This window comes from Mesocricetus auratus, unplaced genomic scaffold, assembly GCF_017639785.1.
Source record: "Mesocricetus auratus isolate SY011 unplaced genomic scaffold, BCM_Maur_2.0 Super-Scaffold_100015, whole genome shotgun sequence".
In the NCBI taxonomy this organism is placed as follows: Eukaryota; Metazoa; Chordata; class Mammalia; order Rodentia; family Cricetidae; genus Mesocricetus; species Mesocricetus auratus.
The window spans coordinates 696947-714406 of record NW_024429198.1 but is presented as its reverse complement, the minus strand read 5'-3'; the positions used below and the strand labels follow the sequence as shown (position 1 = coordinate 714406).

The following is a 17460-nucleotide window of genomic DNA, read 5'->3' as shown; positions in this document are numbered from 1 at the left end:
AAACAGGGTCTCTCGATCAGGTAGCATCCCTCTGGCCTCTACCTCTCAAGTGTTGGGATTACAGGAGTCCACCAACACTCACTCTAGCATAAACGTTTGCCTTCTCAGTTCTCATCTTGCTTCTATGATGCAGTTTTCCCGGCTTCCAGGTTCTTGAGTAGAAAGTAAACGACTAGAGGATTTTGTTTTCAAATAAAAACCATTTTCTGAATTCGTATCTAAGTGCCAGGTATACAAGCACCAAGGACACAGAACACATTATTTTTGTTTTGTGCATTTAGAGTGAATTGAAACTGAAGTTACAAAGGCTAGTTGGAGGAAAGTCACTGTGATTAACCACTCTTAAAAGATCACAGTACTATTTTTGTACATAAACCTTAAAACTAAGATGGGACGGACAGTATTATTCACAGTGTTGGACTGTCTGTGGCCATAGGCAAAAGTTAACATTCATGGAACACAAAGTGGTTTGACCTTTTGGGTGGGTGCCTATTAAAATCCGGAAGGACACTCACCACTTGTACGGAGGTTACTCAAGGTGAACTAAAACAGATAGTGCTGTAACTACTACGTTCTGGGCGCAGGACACTTAGGGTGGTACTTTGAAAAGTGAGCGCGCGCGCGCGCGCGTGTGTGTGTGTGTGTGTGTGTGTGTGTGTGTGTGTGGCTAATATTCGGAAAAGCGTTACTCCACTTAGCACCTCGCAGATTGCCAGTAGCAGGTCTCTGAACTCGGATGAACTTCACCCGTCCCGAGACTTCCGTTTCTACCCACGGGACTACAATCGTTTTATTTTAGGCAACCTCCTCCACCACAGCGCCAACAGCTGCAATCCTCTTTCCAGACCTTCCAACCGGCCCTCGGCCATCCGGCGGCAGGGGCAGCGTTCTTCCCGCGCCCGCGGAGACAGCCGATGTCCCATTGGCTCAGCCTGGGGCATGCTCGGCTTCCGATTGGTTACCAAAAGGAGGCGGGAGGGAGGTGTGCCCTTACATCACACCGGCCCCCTAGCAGCACAGGATTGTGGGAGGGACTGGGATGAACAAAATACCCGGAACGACCTTTGCGGGCCAGGACGGTCGTCGCCCGGAGCCTATGTCTCCGCCCACCGGCCGGGTGGGCTCCGCCCTCGCTCCGCCCGCGGGGCCATCAGGTGATCGCCCGGCCGCCGCGGTCACGTGGATCGGGCGGGCGCGCCCGAGCTGGCCATGGCGGCCGCGGTGTCCGGTGTGGTGAGGCGGGTGGAAGAGCTCGGGGACCTGGCTCAGGCTCACATACAGCACCTTAGCGAAGCCGCGGGGGAAGACGGTGAGGGAGCGCCGCAGAGGGAGGCGGGCGGACGGTGGGGAGCCCCGCGGGGCCGCCGCGCTCGCTGGCCGGAAGGCGCGGCCTGCGATCCGAGGCGGGGTCCCTTGGTCCTGGCCCTCTGAGGGCAGGCGCTTCTGAGCGGGTCCCCATTGGGCAGACGCCGGCCCTCTGTTCCGAAGTCATGCTGCCAGTGCAGCGTTTTTAATAGTCCTTGAGATCCCTTTTGTTTACATCGCCCCGATGTGTAGTGTCGAATCTGCGAAGAGGGTAGACTCCGAATAAAAGTACACTTGGAGGTTTCCTGAATGCTTATCCTGTCCCCAAGTGAACGATCTTTCTTTGCATCCGGTAAATGCAGAGAGGCGTGCGTGACAGTTCGCTTTCTCATTACTCCCTTGTAAATTTCTCCCTTTCTGTTGAGCTCAAAATTCAGTTGTAAATAAACGGTATTTTACACAGTTGCACTGGTGTAGTTTAAATGTGCCTCCACCCACCATCATATGTATACCGAGAAATGTCTGAGCTGTTTCCTTAGGAGAAAAACAAAAAGTGGGGTGGGAAATACATCGTTCTTCTGACATCAGAATCAGTTTGTTTTTTGTAATTTCTCAGTTACAATTGGTTTGACAGTACCTTTTTTGAATGTTGAGCTTTTACCGTACACGAGCTTTAAAACTGTTGTAACAACACTCACAGAAAAACCGTAGTGAAACATTTCCCCAAGTGATTGAATAGTTGATATATTCACAGAATCGGTTCTACAAGTAAATGACCCACTTTCAATGAAGAACGTTGCTGGACTGTTTCTTCTTAGGACAGTGTTCTTCAGTGTCCCACCCACCACACTGAGGCTGTCTTTTGGTTTGCTGCCAAGTGCAACATCGGGTTTAGTAGTGACTGTTACCTGGTCTGTATCCAGGTTACTTTTAATTCTAGCTTTATTTGGGTCAGCCCAGAGAGCCCGGATAATTTGTATTCACTTATTACTGAACTCAACAGTCAATCATTTTCTTCTGAAAGAATTCTGTGATCCTGTGTAGAAGAAGCCCGGAAAGAAAAGTTCGGTGTTACATGGTCTTATTTAGAGGCTTTATTCGTCTGAAATAGTACTAAAATCACAGCCATAGCTGTCCATTTTATGAGTATTGAAGTTAGTATTACTGGAGAATTACTAACAGGGCCTACTTAGGTTTAATTAAAACAAGATTATATGTATTTGAATGGAACTTGGCCCTTTATCATGTAACAGAAACAATACACATTGGAAGTTTGTCTTTTAGCCTAACAGTTATATATTTTTATTAAGTTTTCAGTATTGATAGTTTCTGTTTTATTCAAACAAGACTACATAAGGCTAATCTTCATTCCACTTAAGAATGCTCTTTGTATTTATGGCCATTCTTTTTCATCTGTTTTTCATTGTTAACAGTATAATATTGTCCTGTATGGAATTGTACCATAAGAAGGAATTTTTCCAGGGATTATGTGAGGCCCTTTTATCTTTTGCCTAGCCGGTTTACTTTAAATATGTCTATCTAAAGAGAATGTATTTTTATGGGCTTTCCCAAAACGATAGTTATGCCAGCACCACATCCTTCCTGCAGTAATAACTGTAACATCTTTCTTCAGTAATAACTCGGTTCAGTACAAGTCTTGACATTTACAATAATCTTGGGGGTTAAGAGGGAAACAATAACAGCTTCTAAAGCATGTGGGGAGTGCGGTCCTCCATACTGTTTAGGTTCACAGTAGAGTCATGTTTTCTGAGTTGTGTGGTTGGTACTTTGGGGCCAAGGAGAGATGGGAAGACTGCTAACTAGATGGCATTCAGGCCAGATGAATGTGACCTCACAGCAATAATAAATTCTCTAAAGCTACAGTTTAGTTTTTGTTTGTTTTTTAAACCTGGGAAAACTAAAGGTCATTATGTGACTGCCAGCTGACATACCAATGGCTTTTTTATTCTAACACTGAACAGCTTATCTCTTTATGTAACTGCAGAGGGTGGATCGGATGAGACCACACCAACCACTACATTTCCTATCCATTGGCAGAAGGTTAGGAAAGATTCTGTTTTTCAGAGAGGAGACTTAGAGATGTTAGTGTCTTGTACTGTGGCACTTATATATAACTTCTACTACATGAAGTGATGTATAAGGGAGGACAGTATCTTTGGAACCCCCAAAATCTGAAATCAGAAGTAAAGAAAATATAGTTGTAAAGTGGAGATGTTGAAGGTTGGAAATTGTGATAAGACAGTTTATAGGAAGTATTGGAATGTTTGTTTTCTGTAGGTTTTGAAGGAGTGAGGTAATTTGTTCCATACCAAAGTTTTAAAGGAATAAGATAACCCTTTAAATTGTAATTGTAGTTACAGAAGCTAGAAATACAATAAAGGTAGAATTGTTTACAGTCTGATATTTTTATAAAATTTGATATGGTCAATTATTCTTTTAGGGAACATTTGCAATTACATTTATGAAATTACATGCATTCAGTGGAAACTTTCTGCAAATTTGTAGATTTTGCACTATTCTAATCACAGTTGTAAATTTATTTTTAAGTATTTTAAGTATTTCGAATTATAAAAATCTTTTAAATAAAAATAAATATTTAAAATGAATAAATTGTAAACCATATGCATAGTTTTACATTAAAATTCATATATTCTATAAAACATACATAATAACTGCAACACAATAAATAATTTATGAAATAGTTTTGTGCTTTCTTGTTATATGCACACTATACTTTAGAGACCCTTGTTTGTTTTTTTTTGTTTATGACAATAAATTTTTAATGTAAATGTCAAAGTTAATGACAGCTATCTCTTTAGGGTTATCTAAAGGCTTGTTTTTGTTGAGAAATTGTTATAGGTCTGGGAACTTTTTTTTTAAGAAAAAATTTTTTTAGAAAAGAGCTTGCTTCCCATGTCAATCCCAGCTCCCTCTATTGTAAAAAAATCTTACAAGAATAAACTGAGAGCTACATAGATGGCTCAGTAGGTAAAGCACGTGCTATGCAAGCGTGATAAACGGTTGTAAATGCTGAACTGTCTTGTGGTCCACATGCAATTCCAGTGCTCCCCAGGCAAGTCAGCTAACTAGACTAGAGATCCACAAGCTCCGTGTTCAAGTGAGTGACCTTGCCTCAATATATAAGGTGAGAAATGATTGAGGAAGACACCTGGATGTCAGTCTTTGCCCTCCATATGTGTGCCCACATGTGTGAACATGCATACATATGCGTGTATGCTACCCATACACACTCAAGAAAGAAGTGAGCTGTATGTACACTTAGTTCCTTGATAAAGTCTCTTAAGAATATAGATTGAATTTAAGAAATAGCAACAGTGAATCTAAATAGCCTTTCACTCCTTTGCTTTGGAGAATAAATTTACTTCACTGTGATTGGGTTTTATATATGAAATACTTCATATTTAAGTAAGACATTGCTGTCATGTTATAATATCGTTTCATTACATCATTTCTGTTGTATAGCCTTTCTTAAAAGGCACTTTTAATATATGTAAAATGGTCATGTTTTTATTACTTACAGATCACTTTTTAATTCGGGCCTCTGCAGCTCTAGAAAAATTGAAACTCTTGTGTGGAGAAGAAAAAGAATGTTCAAATCCATCAAATCTTTTGGAACTATACACACAGGTACTAAAACAAATGTGAAGTCTGGCTTCATTGAGAGTATGTGTGACACATACACATATATATTCATGTGGATATGTGCATTTGTGTGTATTCATGTGGGGATCAGAGGTTGATGTTAGGTGCTTTCTTCAGTCACTCTCCATCTTGATTTTTGAGACAAAGTCTCTCACTGAACCCATAGCTTATGGATTCAGCTGGGCCTACTGGCCAGCCAGTGAGTGCCAGAGATCCTCCTGTCTTAGCCTCTCCAGTGCTGGGATTATGGTGCTCACAACCAGGCCCAACTTCTTACATGGGTGCTGAGGATCTAAACTCAGGCCCTAATGCTTGCATCAAATACTTTATTGACTAAGCTATCTTCCTCAGTCCCTGAACTCTGGGGTTTTGAGGGCAGACTGATTATTTCAATTATTATTGATTATTGTTTGGTAGACTCCCAAAGGTTATATGTAATAAAATCAAGTTAATCCTAAAGCATTGAATTTTGTTAAAAAGAAACTGCAGTTTGCAAAGGAGTAAGATTCATTAGATGTGTAAATAAAAATACCGCTATTAACATTGTTAATGATAACTAATCAGAATACTAGAAATTAAGACCTTGAACATTTCAGAGAGTAGGGCCTAATTTTCTCCCGGAATTCACCTTTTCCTAGGATTGTTAACATGATTTCTGTGCTGTCATTATACACATTCATGACATTTTTCGTTGCTTTTTCCCTCCTGTCTTAGTTAGGGTTTCTATTGCTGTGAAGAGACACCTTGACCATGGCAACTCTTGCAAAGGAGAAACATTTAATTGGGCTGGCTCACAGTTTCAGAGATTTAGTCCACTATCATCATGGTGGGACATGGTGGTGTGCAGTCAGACATGGTGCTGGATAAGGGGCCGAGAGTCCTACATCTTGACCCACTGACACCAGGAAGTAATTTGAGACACGGCATAGCTTGAGCATATATGAGACCTCAAAGCCTACCCCCATAGTGACACACTTCCTCTCACAAGGCCATACCTTCTCCAACAAAGCCACACCTCCTAATAGTACACTGCCTTTGGGGGCTATTTTGTTTCTAACCACCATATCTCCTTTTGGTTGGTGTCTGCCTTCTTGATTTTCTCAAACACTTCTGAGGTAAACTGACATGAGGAACTATAATGCCATTATAGTAATTGATATTTGAATAGCACTTATAGTTGACAAAGTGCTTTCATATGCCCTTTCTTGATTGCTAAGAGATGGTAAAGATGAGCTAGTTGTGGGAAGTAGAGGACTTGGTTAAGTTTTCAAAGTATGCACTTCTAGTGTTGACAAGCCCAGCACCGAGCTTCCTCATAGGAGGTACATGTGAGTGTTTCTGCCTCCAAGCATTGCTGAATTAACCTATAGTAACTAAACCCTAAGAACTAACTTAGAAGGTATCTAGCTCTTCAGAAGACTTTCCACTCTTGTCTGCTGTGCTGAGTATTATGCTTGTCTTATACATGAAGATCCTCTAAATAGTTTAACTTTTCCCAGTATAGCAGAACATGCAGAGATACAGTCTTAAATTTCCCATGCCTTGCACTCTGCCCGTTCTCTGATTCCGTAGCTTCTCTCTGTAAGATGCTCATGGCTCTGAAACAAGTCTGAAAGGTGCCGATCTCTGTCTCCTTGGAGATGAGGCTTAGACCTTATCACTTAGGTATCAACAATAGTGGTTGCAGTGTTTCATGTGATTTACATACTCATTTTACTCTCAAAGAAGGGAACTTTGAAAGAAAGTCCTTAGTTTTGTTACCACTGCAACCCAGTTTCCTTGCTATTAATCCAGTAGATGAAAATAAGTAAAAATCTAAGGAGTTTTAAGGTCTTACAGGCTGCTGGGGACTCAGTGTTGGAATTGCATACATTGATGGGATGTTTGATTTTTGTGGCGGCAGGATGTATGCTCTCAAATACTGGCTGTATATTTGGGAAAACAAATTCCCCAAAAATTCAGTATTGAAGAGTAGAATTAGACTATAAATCAGGCATTTATAAAGTTTTCAGGGTTTATACAAGTATAAACAGCAAATAATTTAATAATTGATTACATATTCATAATTATAACATGTTAATTGAAACATGAATCCTCATTTACATCTTGATACAGTATCATCACTAATCCTGTATGTGCCTGGACATTTTGCTTACTTTCAGATTTAAATACAGTGCTTCTCTTCTCTACATGCAAGGCTAAACTCTTTGCTACTCTGTGAAGCTCCATCTCTTACAGATACTTTCTTTTTTTGTTTTAAGGCCATTTTGGACATGACGTATTTTGAGGAGAATAAGCTAGTGGATGAAGATTTTCCTGAAGACTCTTCTCCCCAGAAAGTAAAACAGCTTCTCAGTTTTCTTTCAGAACCAGAAATTTTAGTTAAAGAAAGTATGCATCCCAAAGTAAGTTCTGTATACTTGTGAATGAAAATAGAACATTGACGTGTTGTCCTGCTCTTTAGACTATATTTTTGTTGCTTGTGAATGTGTCTTTGTTTTAAGTTAAGATTTAAAAAAAAAAAAGGTTTGCTGGGCATGGTTTCACATGCTTTAATCCTATCATTGGGGAGACAGAGGCAAGGGGATCTCTGAGAGCAAGGCCAGCCTGGTCTAAATCATGAGTTCTAGGCCAACCTGGTTTACATAGTAGGTTTGAGGCTGGCCAAAACTATTTAGAAAGATCTGTCTCAAAGGAGGTAGGGGATGGGGAAGAGAAGTTTAACACTCCAGGCCATGATCAGAAAAGTGCATTTTGTGAACTACTTTCAGGATAGTTATATAATGGTATTTAATTGTATTGCATACAGATTCTTTTTCTAACACAGATATTCCCTTGTCCCTTTTACTTTTGCAGGTGCTGTTTCTTGACAGTCATATAATCTAATTGCTACTTTTGTCTATTGCCTTTTTCTTATCCTTTCCAGTTTTGAAACAGGGTCTCACTGTGTAATGCTGGCTGCCCCTGAACTCTGTAGATCAGGCTAGCCTTAGACTCACACAGATCCACCTGCCTCCACCTTCTAAATACTGGGATGAAAATCATGTCCTGTAACAGCCAGTCTTTACTATCTGTTTAAATCCTGATTCTGGTGAACATTTGCCGTGTTTCTTACTAACACTGATCACTCATCCCTGCATGTTCTTTTCTCTATCTTAAGGAGTTTTCCCTTGCCCTTTGCCAGAAACTCTCCTCTTTTTCATTTTAGAGACAGGCATTGCCCACGATATCTTCTTCATGCTTTGATAGTCTCTGTTCTGCCTTTAATGTCCTGTTCACACACTTTGTTAACAGCCTTCTCTAGTTGGCCTCCTATATCTAGTCATGGATATTCTTTTAATTTTTTAAAAATGTTTATTTGTAGGTGCAATATGTACATGCACATGTATGTGTCAAAGGACACATGTGGACATCAGAGGGCAGCTTGCAGGAATCAGTTCTCTTCCTCTACCATATGGGTTCTGGAATTGGATTCAGGTTTTAAGGCTTGACAACAAGCACCATTATCTGCTGAGCCTTCCTGCTGACCCTGTTGGATACTATTTCATGTCAATTAATTCTTATATTCACATGCCTGCTCACTGTCGACTTAAATGCCTTCTTGGCTCTTTGTATTCATTAGGACAGTCTAACTGGAAAAGCACATCACCCCAGGATTTAAAGTCCATACCACTACAAACATTTTGATTTATTCAAATTATTTTTATATATATAGCTTTTCATTATTCTAGAAATTTAATTCTTATTCTATTCTGCAGTTCCTATTTCTTTCTAGAAAAATAGATATGATCTTAACTTAATGTGTTTCTAAAAGGATATCTTTTTAATGGGACAATGGAGTTTACATTTTCCAAATAATAGTAGGGAAATTTGCTACTATGATTTTTCAAGTTATTTTGTAAACTATTTGTAAATTACAGTTATTTTGCTGTGTATATACCAATAGATGACGACAATATTTCTACTTAATTCCAACATAAGCATTCTTCTTTTACCTAACCTGGACACATTCTGTGAAATGAGAGTGGTTTTAATTGCTTACTTTTCTTTAGAAGTTTGATTTTTGTAAATGTGTGGCTTTTTTGTGGATATGGCTTTTATGTTTCTGTTTAGCTGTGCGATTTGCTTGGGGATGAGCTACTAGAATGCCTCTCCTGGAGAAGAGGAGCCCTGTTATATATGTACTGTCATTCTCTAACTAAGAGAAGAGAGTGGCTCTTAAGAAAGTCTAGCTTGCTTCAGAAGGTAAAAAACAATTTCATTTGTGATTTTGGTTGTTAGCATTTACAGACCTTAAAAAAATTTTATAATAAAAGTAGTGAAATCAGAGATCCTGAGTTAGTAGGCCTACATTTTAGGCTATGCTCTTAGATTTTCTGTGAAGACTAAAATGACACATGAAAGATTATCATTTGGAAACTACTACATGTGTTACTCAAGTTCTTAGTTTTTATTTTTGTTTGAATATAAGATAAAACTATTAATTTCTAAATTATTTTCTTTGGTTGAAGAAGTTTTGTTATGAGTCTGTCTTTGTAGGCAAGGTAAATCCTGAAATGCCTGAAGGACCCTGCTCCTAAAACAGTATGACTTTGTGATTTATCTCTGTTCTAACAATTATTATTCCAAAGACTTGAATCTTAGTATTGTGTCACTAAGAATTCAAATTCAGTCTAAATGTATCCATAGTTTACATAGGCTTGGAAACTGGAAGCCATACTTTTAGGTAGAAAAATTTAGTTATAATATATCTAAATCATAGAAAGAACTGAAAGTATAGTTTGGAGTTAGAGCTTTTGTCTAGCATGCATGATGACCTAGGTTCAGTTCCCAGTATTACAAAACAAACAAAACTCCACATAGATATACACATATATCTAAAGTTCTTTTGAAATCATCTTTACAGCATTTACCCTTTGATAACATGTTTAAGTAAGTGCATTGCTGCAGCATGTGTTTGTGGCTGATATTTTGTCCTTGTTCCATACTCTAATTACTTATATTAGGACAGTCTTAGATTGGTGAGTCCTATGCCACTGGGATGCAATCATAATTATATGTACCTCTATATCACTCCATTTATCCTTTAGTAAAGAATGAGACAAAAAGAACATGTTTATAGTTCTGTGTTTAATGCTTTCATTTGTTTGGCTTCTTTATTTAGTACCTTGTTGATGGGATCAATTACTTGCTGCAGATGCTAAATCATCGATGCCCAATCCAGTTAAATGAAGGTGTTTCTTTCCAAGACCTAGACACAGCTAAATTACTGAGTACAGGTAAAGTAATTCCTTGTTCCCTAGGTGAAGTTTTTTTTTTTTTTTTTTTTAAGATTTTAGAACGCTTGCTAACTTTTGTTTTGAAAAGAACTAGTTTGGGCTATTAATATCAGACTAGAAGTAAATTTTAAAGGAGATAGACATTTATGTGCTAATTGTACTTGCTAAGCAGAAATGGCTTTCCACATAGAAAACATATTGTAGTGTGGCACACCCGAGGCTCTGATCTGCAGTGGCTACTTTTTGTTGACACTGTACTTCATTGAGTCAGCCGTTCTGCTGAACTCTTACTTCACTTGCCACTATTTTTAGGTAGAATTTGAAGATGACAGCTTATAAGAACAAATTTGGTGAGTGGCACATTCAAAACAGCAGAAACTTGCATTCTGCTACAATTGTACTGAGAGTTCTACTGAATTGTTTTATGTGAGTTTCTTAGTCACTGTTGTATTGCTGTGAAGAGACACCATGACCAAGGCAACTCTTATGAAAGAAAGCATGTAATTGAGGGCTGGCTCGAGCCATTTTCATCATGATGGGAGCATGATGGCAGACAGGCAGGTGGGGTGCTGGAGAAGTAACTGAGGGAGAGCTACATCCTGATGGACATGTAGCAGACAGAGAGAGGACTCTCAAAACTTACTCCTAGTGACATACCTCCTCCAACCAGGCCATACCCTTAATTCTTTTAAATAATGCAGCTAGCTCCCTGGTAACTAAGTATTTAAATATAGCCTCTGAAGGCCATTCTTATTCATACCAGCATGATGAGGTTATCGTGATTATTTGACGTCAATTTGCTTATCATACAAGTACTTGCACGTTAGAATAAATCATTTATTTGTGTATAAGTGACCTTAAGTAGTTAATCATATATTTTAATAATACCATTTTTTGTCTTAACTTTTTTTTTTTTTTTTGAGATAAGGTTTTACATGTAGCCTAGGTAGCCTGAAATTCCTCTGTAGTATAAGGGGCTTGTCTGGAACTGTAATACTGCTCATCTCCAAGTTGTTGGAATTATAAATATTCCTACTACTCCTGGTCTACCTAGATCTCTTATTCTAATTAATCTTCCTAAAAATTAACATGTTTTGATCATAGATATTTAATTACAAAATTGCTGGAAATAATGTTAAAAAGGAATATTCATCTTTTGATAAAAATTGTCCTAGATATTCTTTTTTCCCAGTGATACAAAGCATCTTGGATAGCATTGGCATCTGTGATAATTTAGAAATGTATGGCCTATCAAACACATGGTTATACATGAGACTATTAGTAGACTTAAATATAAGACATATAATAATAATACAGTTTTATCACTGATCCTAAAGCATCTTCCAAAAATAACTTTGTGTTCATGAGTGCAATTCAGGGGATTTATGAGAGTTCTGAAGCTATATACAGAATTTAGGGTATAATGTAGAAGGATTTCACCAGCATAATTAAAAAAACAAAACAAAAGTTCCTAAAGAGGATTCCTAGAAATGTGATGAACACCTAAATGGTTATTTAAAAAAATTATTTGACAATACTCTGCTTTGTTTGGGGGATAAACTTCTTTCTAGGTACAAGACAGACTAATTAAGTTAGGAATGTGCTAGTGTAGTGGATTTTTCTGAGCATCAATAAATGGTGTGGAAAATGTTTATTGGTGAAGACTATTAGCTTTTCAGTAGCTGATGTTTCTTTCTATAAACTTATTTCTAATTTCAAAATGAATGGCCTTCCCAGGAATATTTAGTGATATTCATGTACTGGCTATGATGTACAGTGGAGAAATGTGCTACTGGGGATTAAAGCATTGCACAGATCGGCAGTCAGAAAATCATGAAGTTGATACTGATGTTTGTGGAGCAAGCTGTACCACACACAGAGAACCTTTGGATTTCCGAGAAGTAGGAGAGAAAATTTTGAAGAAGTATGTGTCGGTGTGTGAAGGGCCTCTGAAAGCGCAGGAGTGGAACACGACGAATGCTAAGCAGATGTTGAGCTTCTTTGAGCAGCACTGTAGCTAGGTGTTCATCTAGTCCTCGGAACGAAAGACGGGAAGATGGGGGAGGGAAAGGAGGCGTCACCAAAGGAGATGTACTGTGCTGATCGTGACAACACTACACTACGGAAAGGGGCCCAATGTGGCGAGCCTTTCCTAATGCTATCTCCTTTCATTGTATAGTCTCAAATCTGTGAAAAAAGTATTCTCTAATTCCTAAAATGGTGTATATGTTATTCTAACTGAACTTGAACTACGTATAATCTTGCCACTGGTAAGGAGGAACCCAATGTAGATTGATAGTTGCTTTATAATACTTTAGATTATATTTTCATTGTAGTAAAATATATGTAAGACAAAATCTCCTTATTTTGAAGTATGTATACTTCAAAGATGAAAATCAGTTATCCTCCTTGTTTCAGATATATACTATGAGTATAAATGTGGGCAATTAAAAGATTATAACTAATATTTAGATTTCATTTCCAGTAAGCTAAATAGCAAAATATTTTTAAAAAATGAATCATTGTATTTATTTTGCCTTGTATTACTAATAATACTTAAATTATTGTCTTAGCTATTTTATAAATTATTTTCTTATTTTGTTTAAAAACAAAAACTGCATGGTTTCTCCAGTATGAAGGTAAAACTCAGTAGAGATGATTCTGTCATTAGTTCAGATGTTTCTAGGGCACATCTTTGCATATATTTTGCCTTTATTAAGATTGAAATGCTGATGGTCAGAGAGCCTAGTTTGCTGTCTTGCTCACCGTCTTTCTGCCTACCTCAACTTCTGTTGTCTTGGGATGGTCTGTGTGATGATCTCTTCTGATGCACTAGACTTCTGTCCCAGTGACATCTTTACATTCCAGGATGCTCCTTGGGCATCAGCCATACTCAGTTTCTCTGTCTAAAATCTTAAATTTCAGTTAACTGATGATAATTCTCATCTCTTAAAATTTCCTTATTTTTCTTGGTTTTTCTCTATTTTCATTCTGCAGCTTCCTTCCTCTTTACAGGGCTCTTTCTTGACTGTTTTCGTAACTCTTGAGCAGTGAGCTTTCTTTGCCCTGCACTTCAGTGGCACCATCTGAACTACGGTCCCCTTGTTTCCTCTTCTGTCTTATCTGCTAGTGTTGTCTTTAGCAGGCTCTCAACACTGTGTTAATGGCTCCTTCCTCAGCCATTTAACCTTAGGAGGCTAAGGTCTATGGAAGGCGTGTAGTCCTTCAAAGCCTGTTACTACACGTGGGACTTCACTTAGAAGAACCTTAACTGCAAGTGACTAAGGTGCCTGTCCTTTCCCACTGTGGTAGTCAAATTTCATTAGTCACCTCCTCCCTTATTCTTTCACAGGAAGTTTAGATTCTGAGAGAATCAGCTAATACTTACTCATTTTTCTGTTTTAAACAAAAATAGGTTGCCTATTTTCTGTTGACTAAACGTTGGTATTTCCTTTGTTTTTCTTGTTTCTCATTTTTTTATCTGTCCTTGTGAAAGTTCTGTTTTTTTTTTCTTACTCCAAATGCTCATGTTAAGCAATATCTTTCATAATGCCTATAATATTAGGCTGATTTCCATTCACGGAATTGAGCTCTAGTCTCCTTGCTCTCTGAAGTTTATTTCTAACTGCCTATTAAATGTCTTCATTTTGACAAATACTGACAACACAGTAATTTTAAATTCAGTATGAGCAAACAAATTTTCATCTTTTATGGAAAATCTTCTCTGCTTGTTTCCCCCTAGTTTTGTGTACTTTTTCAAGAAGGAAAACAGAAGACTTCCCTTCCTATCCTCATTTCTACACACACTGACTTGTATTCTAGACCAATGTTTTTCAGACATCAAAATCCCAGGCTCTTTTTTCATAAACAAAATTCCGAATAAGCAATGGAAGCTAGGGGAGATTCTTCCATCCCTGCTACAACTCCTGGCCTATCGTTATACAACCAAGATTTTTATGTAACCTAGCACTTTAGCAAGTTTTATTATGAAAATACCTTAGCTTTCTAAAGTTAAATAATCTTTAATGTGGTTTTTAGAAGCACAGACTTCTTCAGTGGGTCATAGTCAATTAATCAAGTACTTCCAGTACTTTTCCTAAATGCACATGTTTTACAGCCTTTGTTGACACCATTGTTTCTAGGCCCTTCTTTGTGGCCAGGTAAATACTTTACTTGTATGATGTACCCTTAGTAACACAGTGTCCAAAGGCTTTTTTTTTCAGCCCTTTACAATAGAAATTAGATGTTCCTTATTTTTTTCTATCTTTTTCATGTTATCACAGTACAACGTGTTGTAATTATTTTCCTTACTACTGAATGAACTCCATATCTTAAAATTTTACCTTTGCACATACCATTCATTGCATGGTAGGTAGTAATGTTTTTTGAGTTAATGAGGCATGATTTGAAATGCCAAATTTTGCACAAAAGGGTTGCTGCTATTGCATTCCAGACTGCCATGCCCTCTATACCAGTGGTTGATACAGGAAGGAGGAATATGTATTTTTCAGAGGAGTAAATTATGACTTGGATGCTAAACCTGTGAAAGACTTCATCTTCAGAAGCTGAGAGCTTCAAGTTTTGCCTTTGTGACCTTTATGGACTCACTAGTTGGTACAATTATGAGGGTATTCTTGGGTGCTTTTTGTATAATTTACTCCTTCCCCCCAAACAACTGGAGAAGAATTTGTCGACCATAATAGCTGCAGTACTTTTTACCATGGTATTATAAAAGAACAACACATTTTGTATTCATTTAATCTTCATGAGTAAATTCTTTTATTTAGAATGAAGTAACCTCAAAATACCAAGTACTCTACATATGGACAATAATCAAGTCTGTAATCGATTCAACGCTATTTTGTGCCTACTACATGCCATATCTTGATGTAGGCACTGAGGATATAGCTTTATAAACGCCCCCCCCCATTATGGGGCTTTCAGTGGTATAGTATACAGTATGTCAAGTGATAACACTGTAAAGCGTTCAGCAGCCTGTAAGGGATAAGTGTGACTTGGAGATGGGTGCTGTTTTATTTAGAGTGGTTAGAAAGGCACATCTAAGCACCTGTCTTCAGTTTCCATTCTGTTGTGTAGATGCCTTGTATGCTCAGTACACTCACAGACTTTCTTATGAAGTCACCACTTAAAACTTTCTCATTTTTTTTTTTTTTTGCATTGAATGGATTTCTTATCTGTGGTGTTCCTCATGTGTACTGCCGGAAAGCCTTGGGCTTTTTATTCATTCCAGGTGGTTTTCTTTCTACCTTCTAGTTCCCTTTTCTGTCTTCTGTAAGGTTACTGCATCTGTCCACAGAAGCCAGAACTCTGTAGTTTCTTTGATATCACTTCCCTATATATTTTAAACACAATATGAGTTAGCTTAGTGTGGAAATATTACATTAAGAGGTACTCAATATAGTCACAATTAATGTATGCATTATATACTCATGCTGGTTTCCAGTAGTTTTTGTTTTCATACTTCTACTGAAAAATCACTATATCTTCAGTGTGAATTCTCTGCTGTTTACTAAGATGTAAAATATTATAGGATTTTGGGCAATCCTTAAATGTTTATCATTCTTTACTCAATATGAATTTTCTGATGTGGACTGGGATTTAAGACTTGTTTGTGAGTTTGAGGCTAGCCTGGTCTACAAAGAAAGTTTCAGGATAGCCAGGGCTGTTGCACAGAGAAACCCTGTCTCAAAAAACAAACAAAACCAAAACAAAAAGACTGAAGAGACTGACTCACTGTTTATAGGTTTCTGGCTACTGTGCATTATTTGATGTTAAGGCACATACGATGACATTCATTCCCTTACATTTTGCTTATAGCAGAGTGGGATAAGAGTCATGGCTAAAAGCCCACCGTTAAGTTACATTCCTAGCTTTACAGTCTGTGGTCAGTGCTCTGATATTCATTAAAGTGTGAGAGCTGTATCTGAAGGCGTTCTCAGAGTTATCTTCATGATGCTTTAAAATCCCACTGCTACCAACTTTTAGATTGCTTATCTCCTTGGCTCCTCTTCTAGGACCCTTTTTGTAACTCATGAGGCTACCCCATCTGCCACAGAATCCAGGATCCCATAGTTCTCTAGTATTACTTACCCTGAGTTCTTTTAATATAAAATGAAATACATTATGGAAGTATTATATTAACATAAGCTTAATATAGCTGGAATTAAAAGTATTCATTATGTACTTATGCTGGTGTTTAGTAGTTTTGTTTTTTGCAACTTTTAGTGACATTTTCCAACTACAGTGTTTTGGAATATGATTAATAAAATAAAATCACATTCCCCTACTTGTTTCTTGTTTTCTTTAATATTTTATTCTTGCATCAGAATAAAAAGATGTCCTCTCAGTTTGCTGTCTTAATTTCTGAATGCTTTTTTTTTTCTGGTCCTAATAACTTACAGACAGGTTAGCATAATGATTTGGATTTTGAGTTCTGGAGCTAGAAGGCCTGAATTAAATTGCAACCCTGCCATTTCCTTACTGTGACTCTATGTAAATTACTAAATATTTCTGACTTTTAATATTCTATTTTTATTATTTTTAAGAATGTTTACATGGATAGAGGATTCAGATCCTGTGGAGCTGGAGTTTCAGGTGGTTGGAAGTCACCTGATGTGGTATTGGGATTCCAACTCCCACTGTCTGCAAGAGTTGGAGGAGCTAGTAACCACTGATCCTTCTCTCTAGTCCCTCAATCTTATTTTTAACAAATATTTCGATAATGAATCTGACTTCTTCGTTCAACAAATAATCCACATTTCCCTGTAATATAAGAGGCTGTGGCATTTTGTTTCTTCATAACTGACTTAGCTTCTCATGCTAATTTTATTTCCCTGAAAATAAAACACAACTTATGGATGAGAAATGCCATCCATATAAGAAATTAATTCTTAAGTTTTTCCCCCTTATTCTGATTACCTGAGCCTGTGGGATGGTCTATTCAATACTAGCAATGGCATATGTGGAATAATAACCATTTTAAATTTAGGTTCCCACGGAGCCTCAGTTGTCCCAGCATCAAGCTTTGTTGAATTTCTGTTTCTTGTCATTTAGATCTTCAGGTACTCCTTCTTGAATGAAGGGTCCTATTAAAAAGCATTTAGGGTCTACTACTGAGCAATCAGTACTGTTATGTGCTGCCATATATTGTTAAGTATCATTTTAATGTTTA

At 37.7% G+C, this 17460-nt stretch overlaps 1 protein-coding gene across 2 annotated transcripts; it reads left to right on the top strand.

The window, feature by feature from the left end:
* Nucleotides 1-1151: 1151 nt before the first annotated feature.
* Nucleotides 1152-16575, top strand: CUNH5orf51 (chromosome unknown C5orf51 homolog). Of its 2 annotated transcripts, XM_005086507.4 has the most exons (6): nt 1152-1309; nt 4868-4974; nt 7251-7394; nt 9103-9234; nt 10154-10268; nt 12006-16575. In XM_005086507.4, the coding sequence occupies exons 1-6, from the start codon at nt 1210-1212 to the stop codon at nt 12287-12289; spliced, it is 882 nt and encodes a 293-aa protein (XP_005086564.1). In that variant the 5' UTR covers nt 1152-1209; the 3' UTR covers nt 12290-16575. The 2 variants fall into 2 exon arrangements, with proteins under 2 accessions (XP_005086564.1, XP_012981014.1); XM_013125560.3 differs by lacking the exon at nt 9103-9234.
* The last annotated feature ends 885 nt before the right edge of the window (nt 16576-17460 follow it).

Excerpts from the sequence above, each read along its gene's own strand:
- CUNH5orf51 (XM_005086507.4), top strand. The coding sequence starts at position 1,210 with ATGGCGGCCGCGGTGTCCGGTGTGGTGAGGCGGGTGGAAGAGCTCGGG. Across the intron at positions 4,975-7,250 it reads TTTTGGAACTATACACACAG|GCCATTTTGGACATGACGTA; the intron begins GTACTAAAACAA and ends TTTTGTTTTAAG. Across the intron at positions 10,269-12,005 it reads AGCTAAATTACTGAGTACAG|GAATATTTAGTGATATTCAT; the intron begins GTAAAGTAATTC and ends TGGCCTTCCCAG.